The 25958-nt window shown below is 42.9% G+C and overlaps 1 protein-coding gene across 1 annotated transcript in view; it reads right to left on the bottom strand.

The window, feature by feature from the left end:
- Window positions 1–25958, bottom strand: part of LOC126262446 (guanine nucleotide-binding protein G(o) subunit alpha) — a 543526-nt gene that overhangs the window by 176114 nt on the left and 341454 nt on the right. The window contains exon 4 of the mRNA XM_049959099.1: window positions 4766–4926. Coding sequence (XP_049815056.1) covers window positions 4766–4926 — 161 coding nt within the window. The remainder of the gene's footprint in view (window positions 1–4765; window positions 4927–25958) is intronic.

The raw sequence follows: 25958 nt of genomic DNA, 5'->3' as shown, positions 1-25958 counted from the left end.
TCATTTGTTCCCGAGCGAGTGTGGCGTGTAACATGAATTTTGTTTACTTTTCTCGCTCTCTGCGCGCGCGCGCGTGTATGTGTGTATGTGTGTGTGTGTGTGTGTGTGTGTGTGCAAGCTTCTTGTGCTGCCTTTTCTGCAATGGTCCTTTAATGTTTCAAATAATATGCCTTTAGAGAGTGTAGAGTATTCATTTAAAACTTGTTTGCCTTCTGCTAGTGCCTTCTGTACGTGGACGTATTCTTCTATTGTTAGTTTGTGATGTATGGGCTGTGGCTGGATTTCAGTATTTTTAAGTCTGTTGCTACTGTAGTCGGATTTTGGTTATGGACTATAAGGTGTTCAGCAAATGTGTTATGGCTGCTGTTACTTTCTAGGGCTCTGAGATATTCTGAGTATATTGTTTTAAGTTCCTGCACGTTTGTCCTATGTATACTGATTGGCAAGTGTTGCATGTGTTGAATTTATCTTTGGGTGTCTCCTTGTTCTGAGTTTTCTCTGTGTTGTGTTGTCTGTCCTGTATCCTATTTGAAGTCTCTGTTTCTGCAGTATCGATCCCGGGACCCCGTGCTCGGGAAGCGAGAACGCGACCGCGAGACCATGAGCTGCGAACCAAATGTGCTCGATTGGACGCATATCTGATAATCGAGCAGGCCAAAGCAACATGTCGACATTCTCACAGAGCGGGCTAGGATACAACAGTTGTATGTGGGAAAGCTTTATCCTAATGGAAAATCCCCCCAGGAATGCTTTTCAAGAATGGCACCAGAAATGGTGGAATCACAAGGCTGACGTACAAATTTGCAGTCAGGGTACGCGGGATAACCGCGAGAGTGCTCTTGCTGTCATACATAATCACACACCAGACCATACCTCCACATGTAGGTTCAAATGGTTCTGAGCACTACGGGACTTAACTTCTGAGGTCATCAGTCCCCTAGAACTTAGAACTACTGAAACCTAACTAACCTAAGGACTTCACACAAATCCATGCCCGAGGCAGGATTCGAACCTGCGACCATAGCAACAGCGCGGTTCCGGACTGAAGCGCCTATAACCGCTAGGCCACAGCGGCCGGCCCGGATGGCAGGTAAAATGGATGTATGAAGCTTCTTAAGGTACGCCTCACCTGTAACTGTGCTGTCAAAGAAGAATGGCCCAATCAAGCCCCGGTAAGACAACCCACACCACACATTTACTCCTGGCAAATTCACGGCTTTGTCTACATGGACGTTCGGATTTTCGGAGGCCCAGTACTCCATTCTACGATCTGGGTCGTCCTCGTTCATTGCGTTTAGCAATCGTGAGATGTAGCACTTCCACTTTGCTGTCTTCAAAATTCGCCGAACACTTGAGCGACTCACTCCAGTTTCACGGGCACACTGTCTCACAGACTTCTGTGGTGAGCGAGCGAATTATTGTAACACACGACGGGAGTTTGCTGGACTTGTTACTGTTACAGGTCGTCCAGATCGTTGTTTGTGTACATCTTTAACACAGTCTTCGGCTTCAAATTTGTCTCGAATGCGACGAATCGTTAAATGTGTCGGTGACTCTGTTTGATACTCATTTCGCCATTGTCGTTGAACCTCATTAATGTTTTCGTACTTAAAATACCACTTCAAAACTGACTTCATTTCATGGAATGTAAGCCTCGCGCCAGCCATGTTTACTCGAGTAACTAAGAACAAAACACTATGTGGCGACTGTCATCTGACAAGACAAAACAACGCAATACAACGTTTGTGTGGCGATTGCCGGAACTACAAACTATTACACTACCAAAGATGAGACAACTCCGTCAGTTAGTTTGCCAGTTATGGACTTTTAAATAGTGGATACATTTTTTGGACCCCTCTGTATGTAGATGTGAAGAATAATGATATAGAATGTTAAGAACCCTTGTGTCATTTAAAAATCTGTAAGACTTTTCTCCACAAAAAAGTCTGAGGCATTACTTTTCAGCACACCCTCGTATAAACATAAGTTTCTTTTCTTTAACCTGTCATCTACGATAACTCGTAGGAGCTGTGTTGCATCGTGTGCTCAAACATTTCTGCGAAACGCAAATTGTTCTTCCCCGAGGTCTTCTACCTATTTTTCCATTCTTCATGTAAGTGGCGTCAGTATCTTGCAACGATGACTCATAGTTCGTTGATATATCATCAGAATGTGTCTGCTTGCACTTATCTCGGAAATACTTTTATTATTCTCGTGACAATAGTAGCGATCCCAATGATCACACTTACTTTCGGTGTTGGAAATAACTGTGTTAGACGCTGCGGCCCACGGAGATTAATTCTAATAGGGACACCGAGACATTTTTTTAAGACATGGGTTATCACGCCTCCATTCCAATAAAAAGTGAGCCCAGAATGAGATTTTCATTCTGCAGCGAAGTGTGCGCTGATATGAAACTTCCTGGCAGATTAAAACTGTGTGCCGGACCGAGACTCGAACGCGGGACCTTTGCCTTTCGCGGGCAAGTGCTCTACAAAGTGAGCTACCCAAGAACGACTCACGACCTGTCCTCACAGCTTTAATTCCGCCAGTACCTAGTCTCCTACCTTCCAAACTTTACATAAGCTCTCCTGCGTGCCTTGCAGAACTAGCACTCCTGGAAGAAAGGATATTGCGGAGACATGGCTTAGCCACAGCCTAGGGGATGTGTCCAGAATGAGATTTTCACTCTGCAGCGGCGTGTGCGCTGATATGAAACTTCCTGGCAGATTAAAACTGTGTGCCAGACCGAGACTCGAACTCGGGACCTTTGCCTTTCGCGGGCAAGTGCTCTACCAACTGAGCTACCCAAGCACGACTCACGACCCGTCCTCACAGCTTCAATTCTGCCAGTACCTCGTCTCCTACCTTCCAAAAAGGCAAATGTCCCGAGTTCGAGTCTCGATCCGGCATACAGTTTTAATCTGCCAGGAAGTTTCAAAAAGTGAGCCGTCGAGTGCGAACTCTTGGGATTTACTCTCGTCGATATCCAATGCAATCCTCAACAAACCACTTGACGTAGTGAACAACTTACGGAGTCAGCATATTCAGATGTAGTGATGTATATCGGTAGGAATATTCCACTGTTTTTGCAATGCACTGCTGTATCGTCCGAACAAGACACAGGCAGCGCAAAAGCACCACAGACGCAAAGACGCGAGCTGGCGCCAGTGCCATAGAGACTCGCCACTTGCGCGAGTTCCAGCACCGCCACGACCGGCGCTGACGATGAAGACATCGACTTAGCCTCGGCCAACTGCCGGCCGAGTACAATCCGCCAATGACCGGACGACAACGGACAGAGGAGCAGCCCTCGCCTATTAGGTTATACAGGGTGTTACAAAAAGGTACGGAAAAACTTTCAGGAAACATTCCTCACACACTAATAAAGAAAATATGTTATGTGGACATGTGTCCGGAAACGCTTAATTTCCATGTTAGAGCTCATTTTAGTTTCGTCAGTATGTACTGTACGTTCTCGATTCACCGCCAGTTGGGTGGGCTGACGAGAATCCGCACGCAATTGTGCAATCACGTCATCAACACAGATTTTCTGTGAACATTTGGGCGGACATTCTTGGTGATGTCTTGATTGGGCCCCATGTTCTTCCACCTACGCTCAATGGAGCACGTTATCATGATTTCATACGGGATACTCTACCTGTGCTGCTAGAACATGTGCCTTTACAAGTACGACACAACATGTGGTTCATGCACGATGGAGCTCCTGCACATTTCAGTCGAAGTGATCGTACGCTTCTCAACAACAGATTCGGTGACCGATGGATTGGTAAAGGCGGACCAATTCCATGGCCTCGACGCTCTCCTGACCTCAACCCTCTTGACTTTCATTTATGGGGGCATTTGAAAGCTCTTGTCTACGCAACGCCGGTACCAAATGTAGAGACTCTTCGTGCTCGTATTGTGGACGGCTGTGATACAATACGCCATTCTCCAGGGCTGTATCAGCGCATCAGGGATTCCATGCGACGGAGGGTGGATGCATGTATCCTCGCTAACGGAGGACATTTTAACATTTCCTGTAACAAAGTGTTTGAAGTCACGCTGGTACGTTCTGTTGCTGTGTGTTTCCATTCCATGATTAATGTGATTTGAAGAGAAGTGTGTGTGAGGAATGTTTCCTGAAAGTTTGGCCGTACCTTTTTGTAACACCCTGTAGATCATCGTCCAGGGCTGTCTTAGACAGGCAACGTCGTTTAGTGACCCCTTAGTAGTGAACTGAAAGTTGTTGTAATTGCATTTGCTGTGTACTGTGAAATTTACCTACGAGTATTTGCACTTAGCCTTGAGGGCCTTTTTTTGTTAAATTACATGCAGTGTTGCAGACTTCATTATTCAACAAGTCACAAAGAAAAGTCAGCAAGTCACAAAGAAAAGAAAACCTTTTTAAGCTGTTTGTGTGTCTTTGCTACTAATTTGCTGGAGTGTTGTAGAACCTTCGTTCTCCTACCCTGTTACCTGACGCTGGAGCGTAGCTGTGTAATAGTGGCAGTGAGAAATTGTCTTAGTGGTGTACTGCACCAGAAGGCATTCCACGCACTCGCAGACTCGGCCTACCGTAGAAACAGTGGCAAATCGGCCTCCACAGCAGTAGCGACGACGCCTTTACAAAAGGCAACAGGATACAGGATTCGTAAGCAAAGTGAACAAGTGTTGTCTGTTGTTGTATTGGAAGTACTGGGCCGCACAGTGACAGCGGCCAGCTCCGACCACTGGAAACGGAAGAGAGCGACGGGGTACTCACTATTTGGCAGAATCGTTGAGCTGGTATTCGTTGGAGCGACCGAAGCACTCCTGTACACCCGAGTCCGCCCACAGGCGTTTCATCGCCGCCAGCAGCTCTTCGGAGAAGGGCTCCGTGTCCTCCATGCGCTGGATCACGTCGAAGACCATCTTGGCGTCCGTCTGCCAACAAACACAAATCAAACAGTGTCACTCTCTATCACGTCAAACACATCATAATAATACAATACTACTCGCATTGAAATTTAGGAAGTAACGGGGTAAAATAAAGGGAGCGAAAGGTTGTCTACAAATTGTACAGAAATCATGCTCCAGTTATGAGAATTGAAGGTCATGAGAGGAGAGCAGTGGTTGAAAAGGGTATGAGAAGAGGTTCCATTTTTGCCCTGCCAGGGCAATAAAGGAAACCAAGGAGAAATTTGGAAAGGGAACTGAAGCTCAGGGAGAGTAAATACAGGGTGGGGCAAATAAAAGTGGCCCAGACGAGTAGATACGGTTGTACGTGAATTTGTGGCAGCATTAACGGAGGAGGAAAAGACCTAAAATACTTACAACAGGATGGAGCAACAGCCCATACAACCGGTCGAACCTTGTAGCACATTTACCAGTCTTCACGCCTGACAGAGTTTTTGGCTGGGATCAGTCTAGTCGTGGCCCAATTTGGCCACCCAGGTCACCTGATCTATCAGGTGCGATTATTTTGTGCCAGCAGTTCTCAAGTCTAAGGTGTATCGCAACAACCCTCATAGTCTTCAAGAACATTTCGGATAAGACTGCAGCAGTTCCAGCAGTCCAGCTTCGATCTGCCTTCAGAAACTTGCTGAGCAAGGTCCAGAAGTGCCAAGAATGAATGGTGGTCACTTTCAACATCTGCCGAGCGGCGGTCTAAGGCGCTGCAGTCATGGACTGTGCGGCTGTTCCCGGCGGAGGTTCGAGTCCTCCCTCGGGCATGTGTGTGTGTGTGTGTGTGTGTGTGTGTGTGTGTGTGTGTGTGTGTGTGTTTGTCCTTAGGATAATTTAGGTTAAGGAGTGTGTAAGCTTAGGGACTGATGACCTTAGCAGTTAAGTCCCATACGATTTCACACACATTTGAACATTTTTTTGATAAAAAGGAATTCATTAACACTGAATATATGTCTTAGAAAGTCTTCTCTGTAGGTCAAACTGAACTGCATTGTTCCAGAGACCTTAAAAGTCTGAAACATCTATAGTTTATGTATGCAGACTGAACCGACGAATGAAAATTTGTAGCAAGGCTGGTATTCGGACACAGGTCTCTTGCTCGCTAGACAGATGCGCTAACCACGGCGCCACCCTGGCTTTGCCCAACTGCATGGACTATCCTAGCGCCTTCCGTAGCCCATGCAACTGTGCAAAGCCAGGATGGCGTCGTGGTTAGCGCATCTGTCTAGCGAGCAGGAGACCTGTGTTCGAATACCAGCCTTGGTACAAATTTTCATTTGTCGCTTCAGTCTGCATATGTACATCATTTTCTGAAGAAATTTGGAGTGTAGCCTTGTAGGCCAGTGAAACGTGGACGATAAGCAGTTCACATAAGAAGACGATAGAAGCTTAAGAAATGTGGCGCAGCGGAACTATATTGAAAATTAGATGATTAGATCGAATAACCAATAACGAGGTACTGAATTCGAACTGGGGAGAAAAGAAGTTTATGACACAAATCGACTGAAAGATGATAGGTTCATGGGACACATCCCGACACTTGAAGGAATAGTCAATTTGGTAATGAAGGGAGGGTTTACTAAGTATGAATACAGTAAGTACCGGGCGAGGTGGCGCATTGGCTAGCACTGCACTCGCATTCGGGAGGACGACGGTTCAATCCCGTGTCCGTCCATCCTGATTTAGGTTTTCATTGATTTCCCTGAATCGCTCCAGGCAAATGCCGGGATGGTTCCTTTGGAAGGGTACGTCCGACTTCCTTCCCCGTCCTTCCCTAATCCGATGAGACCGATGACCTCACTGTTTGGTTTCCTTCCCCAAACAACCCCCAACCCAATCCAACCCAAACCAATACAGTAAGCAGATTCAAATGTGAAGGTTGCAGTAGTTATGCTGAGACAAGAAGATTTGCAAGAGACCAACTTCTGGGGAATGCTGCACTATACCAGTCCTCTGACTGAAGACCACCAAAATGACACCATTATGCAGTTCCAGTACTGACTTATTTTTGGTGACATTTACTGGACAAATCAGGACCTGAAAAGAAAGGGAAAGGAAGAAAGGGAAATTTCCTCGAAGTACAGCAGCCAACGCGTTTCTCCTAGGGCTCAATGTCCGGTTATTTTTAAGATCTGTTTCTGTCATGTATCCCTTCCTTCACCTTCGGCAAAATATTGTTAACCTCAAAAAAATGCCAAGCTGCGATATGGTTTGAGGTCTACGTTAAACAGCATGTTCCCTAAAATTGGCAGGGTTAGTATTTTTATGGAGCTTCTCGAAAAAGAGGTATTAAGTAATGCGTAAATAAAACCATCTCTCTGGATGCGCTGCATAGATGACACATTTTGTGTATGCTGACACAACAGGGAAAAGTTACATAAATTCCACGATTTTCAGAACAACATTCATCCTAAAGTCGGTTTCAGCGTGGAGCTGGAGAGTGAGTTCGGCGTCTCCTTTTTAGGTGTGTTCATCTACGGAAGACATTACGGGCACAGAGTTTATAGGAATCCTACCATCACATACAGGTACCTAGACGCCGCTTTAGCAACACCACTCAGCCCGGAAACAAATTGCTCTGAACACTGTCTTAGAGTGCATTTAGCATCAGTGATAGTAACTAGATTTCCTTACGGAAACATTGATGGCCAACGGCTATAACGCGCTTTTCACAAAAAGGGCTTACAAAGAATGAGAAAATAATAATAATAATAATAATCATAATAATAACAATAATAATGATAAAATAATAACAATAATAATAATACAAACAAGAAGAACGAGGTGTCTCTTGTATATTGTCAGATTACCGTTCGTGACTAGAATAAACAACCACATACGCAAAATCCTTCGGAAGATGGATTTAGGGACTACATTTTTCATCCGTCACAATATAAAAGAAATGATCTTGATCATGTTGAACACATCAGCTGATGTTAATGATTAATTAAAACCACCTCAACTGTAGTATTATACATTTGTTATATTACGAGTGGTTTCGTTCGTTGAACATCTTCAGGTTGCCGATTACATAGGATAACTAGACTATTTATGTCATGACTGCAGCACAGATCGGTAACCTGAAGATGTTCAACGAACGAAACCACTCGTAATATAACAAATGTATAATACTACCCGTCATAACATAATAAATATATAATAACGCGTCTGAGTTGGTTTTCATTAGTCACTACCAATATGAAAGATTTTTTCCGACAAATAACGGACATGCCTAGACACCTTCACACTGCAGGAGCATATGAAGTGTCGTGCGATTGTGACAAATGTATGTGTAAGCGAAACTGGAAGCACAGCAAAGAACGCTTTAACGATAACTAACGCGACACATGTTTCAGACAAAAGGTAAAATCAGTGTTGGCGGAGCTCCAAGAAGAATGTGAGCAGGTTATGGATTTTAGGAATGTACGCGTGTAAGCAAGAAAAAGTAAAATTTACAGAAGAAACGTCTGTGAAGCATTCGAAATATCAAAGAATAAGTACAGTTTCGATAGAGATGACAGTTACAGGCTTCCGTCTTCGTGGCTAACCGTTATCACCAAAATAAACACTTATTCGCGGAGAGCGAGGAACATAAACAGCTATCGGGCAACAACCAAGACGGCCCAACAGCAACAGTTTGGATTTCCCGTCTCTGTCAGTATCTCAATTCAGTATTTACTAATGACGACGACCCGCCAGCAGCAACCTGACGATTTTTGCCTGGTAATAATTCCATTTCTCCGAAAAAGCGCGGAAAAATAGGGATTTATAACTGAACGCGACAAGGTCTTTCGACAGTGTTCAGTCATGCAAGGGCAAATGTGGAATATTGAACAAGATACACCAGAGAGTTGGCGCTCGAGCAGTGCAAAAGTTCTGATGCCGCAGAAGTTTATCTCATCAATTACAACGGCAACGGAAGCCTTCAAATTTACTTATACGCACTTAGCTTACGGCCATGCTTCTACGGAGCACCACCATACGCCTATTACAAACGCTTCACACGGTGTGACACTAAAAACTCTCACAATACGCTTGCGTCTTCCGCTGCCTGAGACGTGGAATGTTTTTCTAGGAACAGTGCGGTACACTCCTGAACACATATAATGAAAGGGGTGTTTTTTATAATTTGGCAACTGTATATTATAGAATTATACGAGAACTACCTTTTGACACCTCTTATAATTCAATATAAATTTTGTGCTGTTGTAACTGAGGAAAATTTAAGCTTTTAAGAAAAGATTATTTTTCACGCAACTTAGTATTTATCGCGCCATATTTCCTACACTGTGTATTTAACAACAACATAATTTTGTAGTTTCCTTCAGTAGTATATATTGATAGTGTCAGAAATTGACTCAATAATAGTGAAGTAACTAATTTAATTCTCACGTCTGACAAGGAACTTATGCCAGAACTACATCCAAAATATAGTAAGCGACAAACTTTTTCATTTGCATTTTTTGTGGAAGGGGGGGGGGAGCGACAAAAAGTTTCGGAAAGGTTTGAAATTATTGTTACAGTTTGTTGGAAGATTATGTGGTTCATTGGCGCGATGTAAGTTCCGGCGCGCTGCAAGGAAAATTTTTCTATAATAGACGCGGCTCAGTTCGGCGCGACTGAGTAGTAGAGGCAGCAGTACTCGATCTGAAACTCTACTGATTTTGACGCTCCCAAAGTAGATGGAAGTTAGGAAAGAGAAGGAAGACTGTGTGCCGGCCGTTTGGCCGTGCGGTTCTAGGCGCTTCAGTGTGCAACCGCGTGACCGCTACTGTCGCAGGTTCGAATCCTGCCTCGGGCATGGATGTGTGTGATGTCCTTAGGTTAGTTAGGTTTAAGTAGTCCTAAGTTCTAGGGGACTGATGATTACAGATGTTAAGTTCCATAGCGCTCAGAGCCATTTGAGTCATTTTGAAGACTGTGTATTATTGGGAAGAGTACTCAGGAAGCGCAAAGCAGTCAGACAAATTTTCTTACATCGTGAAGAAGAAAGAGAGTATAACATTTGAGTAACAAAGCGTTTGCTACACGTGCGGACAAATTTAAGGCATTTTTCAGATTCAAATGCAACCATTGTCTTCTTTCGTTAGCTGAAGACAAACTGAGAAGTCATTTCTGTAACCTAGAGGCGAAACTATTTACACTATCAGGTAAACTGTGTTACATAGAGGTAAGTTTATCACTGATAAGTAACGTTAATGTAAATTGTCAGGCGACGTGTCTTAGTTCAAATGGCTCTGAGCTCTATGGGACTTAACTTCTGAGGTCATCAGTCCCCTAGAACGTAGAACTACTTAAACCTAACTAACCTAAGGACATCACACACATCCATGCCCGAGACAGGATTCGGACCTGCGACCGTAGCGGTCACGCGGTTCCAGACTGTAGCGCCTAGAACCGCACGGCCACTCCGGCCGGCGACAAGACTTGGTATCGATTGTTATATATCGGTTGGACCATTATTCCAGTAGAATAAATATTGATTTGCCGAACTGCTGCTACATATAACGGAAGTGTTGATCTTATTGGATCGCATCGGATTGTTTTTCTTCCACACAAATTAAAACGTACCGGGTGGTTATGATCAAACTTTCCCTGTTTGACACGTCTAACACGGAAACTAATTATCGTAGAGTACCAAACTCGGTAGCATTAATCTCAAGGACATGGGGAAAATAAATAATGCAGATTCAATTCAATCGAAAGCTTTTAATGTGCTCTTAGGGCACATCATACCATTGCATACCGGTACCATTACTGCTACCAGAAGGGGCTCAATATGGTGCCCAGCAGTGCCCAGAATGGCCTGAAAGCGCAGAATTGTATTCTGCACACCAGAACGAAACATGTCCGTAGGTTTGCTACCTCCCTTGATACGCCACTCTTCAGGTCAGCACATGTGTGTATGTTCCCACGGTAGACCCTGTGCTTTAGGTAGTCCCACAACCAGAAATCACAGGGAGTGAGATAAAGTGGTCGTGCCGGCCAAGCATTTGGAAACGATCGGCTGATAATTCGATCGTTTCCAAATAAGTTTCGGAGAAGAAGGTGAACTTCATGAGCGATGTGCGAAGGGGCCTCATCTTGCACGAAAACTGTAGAGTTCAATGCGTCTCTCTCCTGTAGGGCGGGTATGACATGCTGGTGACGCATATCGCAGTAACCCTGACCAGTCACACTGTACGTCTTTGGTCCTTGAGTGCCAACCTGTTCAAAAAAGATTGGGCCAATGATGAACATAGCCGTGAAGCCACACCATACGGTGACACGTTGACCATACAGAGGAACTTCATGCACAGTGACCGGAGGTGAAGATTCCCACACTCGGCTATTCTGTGTGTTCACCTCACCCGTCAGAGAAAAATGAGCTTCGTCTGTCCATAGGATGGTCAACTTCAATCCTTGCGAAAAAGTGGAGAGTGAAGTCAACACGTCGTTGTGCGTCCTGTGGTGCAAGCTGCTGTACGATATGGATCTAGTACGGATATGATTTCAGAATGGTTCGTAGCACCTTCCGTACAGAGGTCAACGGGATGTTCAACTGTCCTGACAGCACACGCACCGCCTAACGATTGGGAATTGCACGCAGCGCTGTCTGCCATAGCAATAGCCATTTCATCAAACACCTGTGGTGCAACTGTTCATCGGCCTCATCCCGGAGTGACGCCCAGTTCTCCAGCTGATTCGACCTTCTTCATCACGCTCCGTACAGCAGGTGGAGAAAGAGAACCCTTCCGCAATACTTTGAGCCGGCGATATTCTCGAAGTGCAGCTGCAGCATTACTGTTGTTTTGATAATAGAGCTTCACCAATAATGCCCTGCTCCTTTTATCGGAGCTCATGTGGACGCGTCGACAAGTGCACTGTGACTGGTCAGGTGTGTGAGACTAGGAATCACGATGACTGATCACGGCTTCTGGTGGCCGCAGTTGGAAATGTGACGCATGGAAATCATGCACCCCATACTCCGGACGTTAATGCTACCAAGTGTGGTACTCGTACGGTAATTACTTTCTGTGTTATAACGTGTAAAATAGGGAGAGTTTACGTGTAGTTTTTACTGTTTCCTATGGCAGGGAATGCGACTGAGAATGGGACAAAAATATTGATTCTGTAGTTAGAGTGACTATGTTTCAGCAGAAAGAAAGTAAATAATTCTACATGGCATAATACAGAATGCATGTTTCACTTTTTGTAGGTAGGGAAGTCTTCAGTAGTGAAGTTATTGTCGTAGTACGCACGGCCTTGCTAACTGTCAACACTGGAGATAGAAGCAGGAAGGCAAGATGACGATGCGCTGCCGTAGTTTTCTTACCGAAACGTCGAGATACTGGCATATCCTTGATCTCTCCGGTTTATAGTTTCCAAGTCAATCACGATGTCGGAAATTTGTTTGTTTGCTTCGCATATAAGATAAAATGGATTTGAAGGCTCTCTGAGCACTATGGGACTTAACATCTATGGCCATCAGTCCCCTAGAACTTACACGGGAACCTCCCCATCGCACCCCCCTCAGATTTAGTTATAAGTTGGCACAGTGGATAGGCCGTGAAAAAATGAACACAGATCAATCGAGAAAACAGGAAGAAGTTATGTGGAACCGTGAAAAAAATTAGTAAAATATACAAACTGTGTAGTCCATACGCAAGATAGGCAACATCAAGGAGAGTGCGAGCTCAGCAGCGCCGTAGTCCCGTGGTTAGCGTGAGTCGCTGCAGACCGAGAGGTCCTTGGTTCAAGTCTTCCCTCGACTGAAATTTTACTTGCTTTATTTTCGCAAAGTTATGATCTGTCCGTTCGTTCATTGACGTTTCTGTTCACTGCAATAAGTTTAGTGTCTGTGTTTTGCGACCGCACCGCAAAACCGTGCGATTAGTAGACGAAAGGACGTGCCTCTCCAATGGGAACCGAATCGCAAGGTCATAGGTCAACCCATTCCTACACGGGAAAACACGTCTGATGCTACACGACACTGGTGACGGCATGTGCGTCACATGACAGGAATATGTTGTCGACCCACCTAACTTGTACACTTAGCGAATGGGTAAAAAGATTCTTCTACCTTGCCCGATTTAGGTTTTCTTGTAGATGTGATAATCTCTCCCAAAATAGTGATGACAACGTAAGAGTTTGTCACATAAACTGAAAATAAAAAATTAAAATTTTCACTCAAAGGAAGATTTGAACCTAGGAGCTCTCGTTCCGTAGCTGCTCTCGCTAACCACGGGACCACGGAGCAGCTTGCGCTCCAGCCTCTCTGATGTTGCCTATCTTCGCATGGACTACTGAGTTTGTATATTTTACTGATTTTTTTCATAGTTCCACACAACTTCTTCCTGTTTTCTCGATTGATCTGTGTTCAGTTTTTCAAGGTCTATCCACTGTGCCAACTTATAACTAAATCTGAGGGGGGTGCGATGGGGAGGTTCCCTTGTTAGAACTACTTAAACCTAACTAATCTAAGGACATCACACAACACCCAGTCATCACGAGGCAGAGAAAATCCATGACACCGCCGGGAATCGAACCCGGGAACCCTGGCGTGGGAAGCGAGAACGCTACCGCACGACCACGAGTTGCGGACATGGATTTGAAGAACAAATAAGCTTCGTCCTCAGTTTCAGTACACTACTGAGAAATAACCCGTAATATACTTGGTTATTCTTTGTTACATATTAATAAATAAACAATATGTGTTTCACAGCCACTATTTATTCATGCCGTATTCTTGTTAACACTTCTCCAAAATTCAAAGACTTTTAATATACCCGAATTATCCAAGTCGTCGACGTCGTCAACTAACGATCACGATTTATTTCGAAGTAGCTGCAGTCAGTACAGCAGTTAGCAGGTTCAAAGAACGTGAGATAGACCCTTATTATCCCCTTGTGTTTAATGAGTATAATTTTGCTGCAAGGAAAACTGCACGGTCCTCTGTCGTAACACCGAGCGAGGTGGCGCGGTGGTTAGACACTGGACTCGCATTCGGGAGGACGACGGTTCAATCCCGCGTCCGGCCATCCTGATTTAGGTTTTCCGTGATTTCCCTAAATCGCTCCAGGCAAATGCCGGGATGGTTCCTTTCAAAGGGCACGGCCGAATTCCTTCCCCGTCCTTCCCTAACCCGATGAGACCGATGACCTCGCTGTCTGGTCTCCTTCCCCAAAACAACCCAACCCCCCAATCTGTCGTAACAAAATTCTCCTACTCGGGTTGCAGCACGTAAAGGCTAAACCACAGAAACTCCAAATGAGTCTTCTAATGAACATGAGCTAGAGCAAAATGCATAACCAGGACCTTCAACAGATACTGCTTCCATTAAGCTAGACATTTTCGATGTGAAGAGATTGTCTAAGAGGGGCCATATGTAAAATATTTTCGCACCGAGAATTCTGTACAAACTAGTCATTTATGTACACATTTATTTATGTAGACAGTTCATCCATTGCAGAAATCGAGAATCTCGACGATATTTGGCTGCTATCGATATCGATATTAGCAAGATATCGGTTCCGGGAATTCCAAGACCGTATCAGAACATCTAAAGTAGTTTCTGGGACTAGCCCAGACATACAAAAAGAAGCGAGCAGCGGACTTCAGTTCATATATTATGTAGAGTGACAAGATTTAACAAAATATTTTTATTTATTTACGAAAACAAGACTACAACTTATATTTTATGTTTGCATGCAGTAATATTTCTCTAGTATGCTTTTTACGGATGATAAATTTATTGTAAGTTCTAATGGCTAAAAGATTTTTTTATGATGTAATTACAATTTAACGCTTTCGGATTTTTTTTATTTACTAATACTGTGAACCCTAATTCCTGCCAAATTTCATGATTCACAGTCGACAGAAAGTACCATATAGTTTTTGATGCGTGAGTTTCCGAATGTCAAAATATGTGCCATAAATGCCCATATCTCATAATTGCATTGACGTAGAAGTATACATTTTTTACACCTCCAACCGACCATGGACCTTAATATGGACAGACGAAGTTTTCAACGTCATACGGCAACCGTTCCTGAGAATAACGGTCTTAACAGATGGTGAAACAGATGGATAAAAAATGACAAAAATATTTTTTCTTCTGATATAATTAAAATTTAAAATTTTCGGATTTTTTCCTTTACTTTCTTTACGAAACGTTACTTCTTGCCAAATTTCATGAGTCTAGGTCGACGGGAAGTACCTTGCAGGTTTTGATGAGTGAGTATGCGAGTATCAAAATGGTTCAAATGGCTCTAAGCACTATGGGACTTAACATCTGACGTCATCAGTCCCGTAGACTTAGAACTACTTAAACCTAACTAACCTAAGGACATCACACACACCCATGACCCAGGCAGGATTAGAGCCTGCGTCCGTAGCAGCAGCGCGGTTCCGGACTGAAGCGCCTAGAACCGCTCGGCTAGAGTATCAAAATGTCTGACATAAATGGCCCTGTCTGTCGACTGAATTCACTTTGAATCTTAAATCTTTTACACCGCCAATGGACGATAGACCTTAATATGTGACATAAATTTCATCTTGATACGCCCACCTATTCCAGAGACGGACGGACATAAAGACGGAAAAAGTAAAAAGAAAATATTTTTATGTGATATAATAAGAAATTGATAATTTTTGGGATTTTTCCTGTACTTGTACTGTGAAACCCTGTTTTTTAAAATTTCATAATTCTATGACAACGGTAAGTACCCTATAGGTTTTAATGAGTGAATTTGCGAGTAGTAAAATACGTCACATAAATGGCCATATCTCTTGACTGCTTTTACTTACAAGGGAAACTCCCCATCGCACCCCTCTCAGATTTAGTGGTAAAATGGGCCAGTGGATAGCGCGTGAGCAACTGAACACAGATCAAGTTTGGCAACAGGAAGAAGCTGTACTGAACTGTGAAAAAACAAGCAAAATAGAAACAATGTACTGTCCAAGTTCAAAATGTGCAACATCGACCGAACTGCAAGGACGACGGCGTCGTAGTTGTGGTGACTACGTTGAACTGCAAAGCGGGAGACCCGAGTGCTCCATTTTTTCACAAAATTATGAACTTTCCGTTAGGTCGTTTACGTGTCCGTTCTGCTTCTGTTGTCTTGGCAACTGTCGTACTATACACTGGTCATAGAATATGAGTCGTGTGGTAAGAATACATTACCGTCGCAAGTAAATGGGATGAAATAGTGAGAAGGCCGGCCGAAGTGGCCGCGCGGTTCTGGCGCTGCAGTCTGGAACCGCGAGACCGCTACGGTCGCAGGTTCGAATCCTGCCTCGGGCATGGATGTGTGTGATGTCCTTAGGTTAGTTAGGTTTAACTAGTTCTAAGTTCTAGGGGACTAATGACCTCAGCAGTTGAGTCCCATAGTGCTCAGAGCCATTTGAAATAGTGAGAACAGGCGAGAGGCCGCATGGACCTCTCGCGGAAATGAAAACAACCAATAAACGAGTGTGAATCATGTTACAACAAAGGAATTCGAGAGTCAAAACAAAACTTCCAGAACGGAACGCAAAAGTAATACATGGCATGTTGTAGTTGTGTGGAACAAACAGGAGGTGCATACGTCCGGAGGTCCCCTCCTTACACCTCGCTGTTGGATACGAGCTCTACACCACGACAGAGACACAAATATGAATACAAGGAACACACACATCAATGACTGGAGCGACAGTTCATAATTTTGGGGAAAAACAACACGGGTCTCCCCTTTCGAAGTCAAACGCCATGACCACATAACCACGACGCCGCGCCTATTGAAGTTTGCTCGATGTTACACGCGCCGAGCTTAGACCGTTCCCCGTTTCGATTTTGCTTCTTCTTTCACAGTTCGGTACACCTTCTTTCTGTGTTCATGCTAGATCTATGCTCAGTTTTTGTCGGGCTGTCCACAGGGTCATCTTCCTACTAAATCTGAGAGAGGTGCGATGGAGTTTTTCTTGTTAGAAGCTTACATTTTTTGCACTGCCCAGGGACCATAGACCGTAGTACTTGATATAAATTTCAGCTTGATGCGCCTATCCCACCCCGATAAAAGGCGACTTTAAAAATCGGACGGACAGACAACAGACATACAGACAACAAAGCGATTTTATACTGGTTCCGTTGCTGCCTACTGAGCACGGAACTCTAAAAATATGAAGAGTCACTGTACGCAAAGTGCAGGGGTTTTAATAAGCTCTTCTGTGAAGATTATGAAGCACACAACGTGGAACAACATTTAGAAAAATAACGAAATATCTCTAAAAAAAAGTTGTGGTGCGGTGTCCTGCAAGTGACGCCCCAACGAGAAGACTGAATGTGGTGTTGCAAATTCTACACATGTTGGGTTCAAGACTGCTCCAACTTTTAAACAGGAAAATTTAATAATAAAAAGTCTGATATAGAGTTATATCAATTAAAGAAAAGTTTCGCAGCCTGTGGGGCGTGCGCTCCTAGTAGGTCGTGGTAACGTAAATTGGGGAGGGGGGGGGGGGAGGAGGCGAGATTATTGAAAAGAAGAAAATATGAATTAAAAAAAGAGATTTAAATACTGAGAGGAAAGCAAAATACGTTCTGACGCAATAAACAGTTAAAATTCACATTTACACTGATATAATGCACCTTTAAATGGAACTATATCAACACTGGACGGCGAATTTAAGTCGACGGCTTGCTAGAAGATATTAGTGTTGACTTAACGTTCATTGAAATATTCACATGTCGTCCGTTGTAGTTCTTATGAATGTGCATTACAATACTGTGAAAGCAGGCAGCATGCAAACACAGTTCTCACCTCCTATACAAATAAAATATATCTTGACACTCGACAGGTTGCCGAATCGTGTTCTTTGTCACAATCAGTTTCGAGGGAATTGCTTCGGCCTCTAGGGAACAAGCTCCATCCTTCGTACACCGCCCAGGAAACCAACCAATACACGACGTTTGTGGTTATAAAAAAGTGAAAGTGACACAGAAAGTCAGAATCGCGTCGAAGTCTTGTGTTTCACAACTAACTGCGTGCTATAAACAGCTACAACTAATTACCACATTTCAAGATGGATGTCTCAGCAATGTGTATTCACAAACTCACGTTATTTGCGTGTGCAGTTTTCACCACTGCAGCTGATCGGTAAGAGGCGCGCACGCCCATTGAAAGGGGGCTGTCCTGTTTGCCAGGACGATTTTCAGGAAGTTTTGACCACATATGTGAATGTGAGAATTTGATAAATGTACTAAACTTCTGTAATATTATATTCTTTGGTCAGAGAGGTTACTTCATTTTGAAGAGAGTATCAACGTCTGTGTTTTTCAGTCAGGCTATATACTTGGTTTTAAAAGGGATGGAAGCTAACCTGCCTTGTTGTGGATGCAGCATTATTTAAAAAGGAATTTTATAAGAATAGGTTTTAAGGAAAGTTATTGATGCGACTGTATTAGTGGAAGAATGATAAAACCAGCTGTTAAGGTAATCCAATTTCTTTATATACCGGTATATTTGTAACTGTGTAGTTTCTTACTGTTAGAACATTGTGTATGGTTAACGTTTGCTGTAGAAATTTAATAATAAGCACATGGACTTGTCTGATAGTTGAAATAAGTGTCAAGGAAGGCAATTATACACAACAGAGTTATTAAGAAGTATTTTGCTAATTTATCTGGGCGTGAGAACTATGAAAACTGTCTTTGTCCTCATTTATCAGTTGTTAAGATTAGTTCCCCGTTTTCATTTACTTTCATGACTGTGTTTGCGTTCTCATATTGCACGTTGCGAGATGTTGACTGAGAAGCCTTTTTGTGAAAATTGGAAAAATTTGGAAATTTGTGGTAAGGTCATCTAACTTAAACTAACTTACGCTAAGGACAACACACACACCCATGCCCGAGGGAGGACTCGAACCTCCGACGGGAGAAGCCGCGCGAACCGTGACAAGACGCCCGAGACCGCGCGGCCGTGAAAATTGGTACGATACCGTCTTTCACTGCAAATCTCAAGTACGGCGAATAAATTTGATTTTTGGACAGTCACATCAATATTCCTAATAGCAGCAGGTTGCAGAGCAGACGAGCGTTCCGTGCGCACAGGTATGCCAATAAATTTAATTACCTTCAGGATTTATGCCTTCTGTAAGGCACAGTGATTGTCAGTGTTTTTGTGAAAGTATCAGTACCAGTTCTGAGGCTTTATACCAGTAAAAGTTTTCAGTCAAGTGCTATGTTGTGTGAATTTTCAAGCAGTTTTATCAGAAAGTCAGATGCATTAATTTTTACGTTCGTTTGCTCTGTAATTATAATAAGTTTTGGTACAGTAATTGTTTGCAAGACTAGAGATAAAGATTAGCAATATTCAAGGCCAGCGTTTTAATCTGAGTCATTTGTTTTGCAATCATGTAGTACATGGAAATTTCATTGCAAACGAATCACTTTCTCGCAGGCGAATAGTTTCATTTGCCGGCTAGTGTGGATTTCGCATCGTATAGCGTGAATTTAATTTTAACACAGTTCTGTTGCGCTGACGCTTACAAACACGAGTTTAAAGTATAACAAGAAATTTTCACCCTAAGTTGTTAGCACTGGAAGACAAAGAAGAAAACTTTCCTTCCAACTCAACCCCCCCCCCCCCCCCCCCCCACCCACGCTCTCGCGCTACGAAACTGCCGTGCAATGTTCGTTTTGTACCCGCTCTCTCCTGAGGTATTTGTTCATTTATTGTGCACTACTTATTAGACAGAGAGTGGGTGACCGATACTTGTTTTGTCAGTGTAGCGGATCGGTGTTGCGAAACAGCAATAAACTTACTTATTCTTGGTAATTTTTAATGTTTGTAACATTGTAGCTTTAGCGTCAAAATACTCAGAACACATATAGTTTAGATATTGTTGTTGTATTGGGGGGGGGGGGGGGATAAATGTTACGGTTGGAAGTTGGGTCACGGATGCTGAAAGTCTGGGAAACGATGAATTAAAGTATTGTCGCAGAATTTCTCTTTTGGATCACCTTTCATTAAGTGGCAAAATAATTTTGAAAATAGAAGTTGATATCACTTGGTATAATAAAAGTTAACTTTATTAGAACGCGCAGAGAAAAACAAATTATCTCCGAAATGTAATTTATTAAAAATAGTCAACTGCTAACATCGTCAACTTGCCCCAATATCTCCTACCTATTGGTCGTGTGTAAGACTGTATTTTTTGTATGCGTCTTTCATTCATTACTCATGATCGTTGAGCGGGTTGTTGAAGAACTTCGATCTTTTCTGCCCAATATCCTAGTAAGCTGGGAGCTGTGCAGAGGGGTTCCTATTGGAAATAATTACAAGCATATTACCAGTACTGGGATTCGCCAGATGATGAACGGAAACCTCACGGCGACCTTGATCGGAACCGGGGTATTACACCTATTTTAATTTATTTACAGGGATAGTATTGTCCGTTAACAAATCGTCGTATTTGTATACTAGGGTGACTCGATAAATAAGTCGCAAAAGCCGGGTTAATGATCTGCAGTCAGACCAAGCTAGCAGGTGTAGCTGACTAGAACAATGTCTGTCTAGAACAAGGACTGTCCACAGAGCGCGTCCATAGGGAAATTCGTTCCACAGGTGCTGAGAACTGCATTTTATGGAAATTTCTGTTCATGTGACACATGAATTCAGCGAAGGACAAGAAAGTCACAAACAAGGAGCGTCCTGACCGCCATGGTTATCCAGTGATGGCATATTGTTTCCACGTCTAGGGGTATTTCGCTACCCCCCACGACACATTGGTCGTGTGCGCTGCAGCAGTATAAGGAACCAAATAAACTTGTTATATCCCGAGAGGTCACGCGTTAGATGCGAACGCCGTAGTCTTTTAACGCTTTGTCGGTCGATGAGATAAGTGTTTATGTTTACAAGGGGAGTATTTTGAAAAGGTAAATAAATTGCAGGCTGGAACACGCGGTTCTGATATCTCTATTCCTGTTTGCGACTTACTCACCCTCGTATGTTATGTATGTATTTCTGTGTAAGAAAAAATATGTACGTATGTGAGTATGGGTGGGATGAAGTATGTGTATTTTGTGTATGTCTGTTTTGGATGGAGCAAACCACTTCGGGCTGAACACAGCTTCCATCAGCTGTGGGATGACTGCGCAATCGCCGGCCGCGGTGGTCGAGTGGTTCTAGGCGCTTCAGTCCGGAACCGTGCGACTGCTACGTTCGCAGGTTCGAATCCTGCCTCGGGCATGGATGTGTGTGATGTCCTTAGGTTAGTTAGGATTAAGTAGTTCTAAGTTCTAGGGGACTGATGACCTCAGATGTTAAGTCCCATAGTGCTCAGAGCCATTTTTGAACGGCGCAATCCAAACAAGAAAGGGGACTGGTGGGTAAGTACTATTGCGTATCTGAAACTCTTTATGAGTATTACGTAACACATTACTTCATAAAGCAATAATAACTGCAGACATAATTTACCATGTTATCTGATAGAAACAACTGGAATAGCCTAGTTTTGTGGCTATGTAAATCACTGTTCTTTATAAATTGGGATGGATTATTTATCACGAATTTCATTAGTTAAAATGCCTAGCTGCTTTAAGAGGTCTCTACGTGATGTCTATGGATAAACACCACATATTTTTCTTACTGTTCGCTTTTGGACAGTCAGTACTTTCTTTCTAAATGGTGAGTTACGCCAGAAAATTATTCCATACGACATTACTGAGTGGAAATGTGCAAAATATGTGAGGAGGTTGATACGTTTTTTTCCCCAAGATTAGGAGTTACAAAGAGCAACTTAACTGTTTGATAAGCTCTGTAATATGCGTCTTTCAGTTCAAGTTTTCATCAATTTCAGCGAAATTTTGGAGCATTCTACCTTACTTACTGAATCCTGCTTATGTGCAACGTTAATTGTTAGTATGACTATTTGATGTACAGAACTGAATGTAGTGTGCTTTTTTCAAAATTTAGAGAGAGTCCATTTTCAGAGAACTACTTAATAATTATTTGGAAAATATCATTTACCAGCTCTTCTGTTACTTTCGCTTTAATGGGATTTATCTGCAAAAATTACCGATTTTGCTTGTTAAATGTTAAGTGGAAGGTAATTCATATACATAAGGAATAGGAGTGGACCCAAAACTAAACCTTGTTGGGCTTGTTTTGTTATTTTATTCCAATCATTAAAGTTTTCTACCTTTCTGACTTTATCTGAATTACTCAGCACAACCTCTTGCATTCTGGTTGTCAAGTACGCTTCAAACGAGCGGTATGTAAAGCCAATAATTCCATAGAACTTGAGCTTTCCTAATAATGTATCGCAGTCTACATAATCAAACGCTTGGGAGAGATCACAAAAAATACCAAGTAGCAACATATTATTTTTTAAGGGTTGTATTATTTGATGAGTGAATGTGTAAATAGCATTCTCAGTCGAGCAATCTTTCTGGAATCGAAACTGTGATGCGCTAAGTAAGTTGTGGTACATTGCGCAAGGACTTCGCCATCTGCAGTCATTAGGAGCGAAACGTCACCAAAAATCCTGTGATTTCGCTGCCCGTGATAAACTCTTGGCGATGTCACCGATTGTGACAACACAGGAGTTAGGCTTTGTGTCGCTGCAAGCAAAAGTGGACGAAAGGGTGCCCTATGTGTGTGTGTGTGTGTGTGTGTGTGTGTGTGTGTGTGTGTGTGTGTGTCTGTGTGTGGGTGGGTGGGTGTGGAGAGAGAGCGAGAGCGGGGAAACTGATGCAGGATGTGCCTTGTTACGGCACCAAACCGTAGCGTCCCGCGGACAGGCAGCTCCAAGCCGACACGTACACAAGCCTGTTCCTGCTGTTAACATGTTCTCCCGCTTTCCGCTCATAACTTTGAGCACTAAAGAATCACCGAAGCTCTCGTACCTGATACGTGGACACTTTTTTATACTGGGTGTAACAAAATTCCATTTATACTTTGGGGACAGGATCTCTACACCAAAACAAGAAAAAAGTGACAAGTAAACAAGGCCTCTAAAAGGCATGTCCTAAGAGCTATGAGCATTTTATCATCTTCGATACTCTGAAACGCATCCATTCTGCTGCCAGTTCGCTTTCCATATTTTTGGAGGAGGTAGTATGGATAAAAAGGAAGCCTAGCAAACATGGGCTCCAAGTGCGTGTATGAGCACTTGACCATCTTTGCTACAGTGAAACACATCTCCTGTATTGAACAAGTGCTCGTAGCTCGATTTTTTTTTTGGTTTGGTCCGTATTATTTGCTCCAAAAATTTAGAAAGCAAAGAGTTTGCAGTAGAGGAGAGTGTTTCATAGTATCTAAGACGAACAAATCTCATAGCTCTTGCTGGCTGCGGTTTTCAGTCCGAAGACTTGTTTGATGCGACTATCCATGCTACACTACCCTGCACAAGCCTCTTCAGCTCCAGATAACTAATGCAACTTCTGATCTGCTAACTGTATTAATCTCTTGCTCTCCCTTTACAATTTTTACCCCCCACACTTCCCTCCAGTACTAAATTGGTGACCTTTTGATGTCTCAGAATGTGTCCCACCAACCAATGCCCTCTTCTAGTCAGGTTGTGCCAAAAACTTCTTTTCTCCCCAGTTCTATTCAGTACCTCCTGATCAGTTGCGTGATCTACCCATCTAATCTTCAGCATTCTTCTGTAGCACCGCATTGCACAAGCTTCTATTCTCTTCTTGTCTAAATTGTTAATCGTCCATGATTCACTTTTATACATGGCTACACTCCACACAAATACTTTCAGAAGAGACTTGCTGACAATTAAATCTATATTCGATATTAACAACTTTCTCTTCTTCGTAGCGCTTAAGGTATCCATTTTAGAACCCAAGCTTACTAGGATTTTTTTCTTGTTTTGGTGCAAGAAACCTGTCCTCAAAGCGTAAAGGGAAGTTAGTTAGACTCTGTGTACTGCAACAGCCCGCAAATCCAAGAATTAGCACGCATAGGGAAAGGCCAGTTACTATCAGAACCTTTATTCGAAATCTTAATATTTTCTGAAGGTTATACTGGAATATTTTTCACACTCAACAATACTATGATACGTTACTAAATCGATTATAAAAGTGTGTCATAATATTATACGTTCGTTGATTTTTTAAATACTTTTTGACCCTTTGTATTTCGATTGTTTAAATTTTTGGACGGTTGTATCGGACATGAAATTCCAAAGTGCAGAAGTGTCACTTTTGTTGAAAAAATGTTTTACTTCGATCACGAATGGTTATAAACTCGAACTTGTCGACTAGCTCACACAATCCGTCACTTGTTCCTTGCTGAAACCTGCTATTCGCTGAAAATTCGTGGATTCAACTGTTCTTAGACCTACGTCTTCCTGTCTTTTCATAAAACCATAGCAAAAGTCTTTAGTCCCTTTCATCTTTGTCTTACTCAGTCGATCCGTTATACTATGCATATTCGTGCACTAGATTTAAAAACTCGTCTTTACTCAAAGGCTTCCCTCTAAATTTTTATCATTGTCGAACAATTTCCTAAAACAGATTTCACGGAGAATGCGGTGTTTTCCTGTAAAGCTGTAAGGGTATCAGCTAATGTAATTCTTGGAACTGAATATTTCTCGCTTGCCACCCTGTCAATTTAAAAAGTCTGATTTTTTCTACGACTTCTTTCATGTTATTTTCATTCTATTTAAGCCCAGATTTTTCCAGTTACGGAAAAAAACGTAAATCTTTACGTTTTTTATGCCGTCTATTTTGTCCGATACAACCTGAAATTGCTTTGTCCGATACAACTCACACATACCATTGTTATTAACTAGGCTAAAGATTATCGCAACAATAAATTATAGAATCATATCAGTTGCATCTAAAAGTTCAATAAAAATGTACGGCATTACTACTTACTTTCACACATGACACAAAATTCCAAACTCAAGTTCTGCACCGAAAAACTTACTAGGAACAGCTAACTTGTTGCCGCTCCGACATGCACTACGGTTTTGATTGCGAATTGTGTGCACAGTCTTGGCCCTCCATAGCTGGCACGGCAGCGCCGCGACAGGTGCTGCCACTAGCGCCAGAGTTTAGAAACAACTCTTGTCCGATACAATCCACTGTGCCACAGTACACGAGCTTTCCCTACTCCGTCCACATACACCACCCATCCACCGCCCTCCATCTTCGACCCCCCCCCCCCCACTTCCACCACCACCACACACACACACGCATTTTTTATTTTGTCTGGGAGGACGTGCAAGACTGTCCAGAAACGCATTAGAAATAGGTTCAATCCTTGGTTCCCATCAAGGTTCTCGTAGGTTTCCCTTGATCATCAAGCGAATACTCGAACTGGAAAGACCCTCCCAATTATTCCCAATTGCAAACCCCTCTGCCTTACTCCCAATCTACTGGGATATTTAGCTGAAAGGAGCAAAAAAGGTTCTTACAGAGATTGGGAGTTCTGGCTTGCGTAACACACAGACGAATTTGTAATTTTTTTTTATTATTAATTCCAGATCAGGTCATACAAGTCGTATCATTACTGGTTTCAAAAAAATGGCTCTGAGCACTATGGGACTTAACTACTGAGGTCATTAGTCCCCTAGAACTTAGAACTACTTAAACCTAACTAACCTAAGGACATCACACAAATCGATGCCCGAGGCAGGATTCGAACCTGCGACCGTAGCGGTCGCGCGGTTCCAGACTGTAGCGCCTAGAACCAGTCGGCCACTCCGGCCGGCTTACTGGTTTCGACTTATCAACAAGTCATCATCACATAATGTGAATACGTTACGTATTGACTTGTCAAGTGAAAGGAGCGTGAGAAGCGTTCACCCTACTGCTATGCAGCGACATCATGATCTGGGTCTGCATGTCGTCTGCGACTCTCGGAGAAAACGACACTGATTAATCACAATATTAGTGTAGAGGAAATCGCAGCCTGCTGCGTAAAGTTAATATTATGTTGTTCGTCGCCTTGGAAACCAACTGCAGAGAAGTATTTAAACCAAGTCTGGCCACCATAACAATCATAAGACTATTACATATACATTTCTGTTTATTTTGA

The sequence above is a fragment of the Schistocerca nitens genome, chromosome 6, assembly GCF_023898315.1.
Source record: "Schistocerca nitens isolate TAMUIC-IGC-003100 chromosome 6, iqSchNite1.1, whole genome shotgun sequence".
Taxonomy (NCBI): Eukaryota; Metazoa; Arthropoda; class Insecta; order Orthoptera; family Acrididae; genus Schistocerca; species Schistocerca nitens.
Note: the sequence above shows the minus strand (reverse complement) of the source record. Positions and strands in the feature narration are given on the sequence as shown.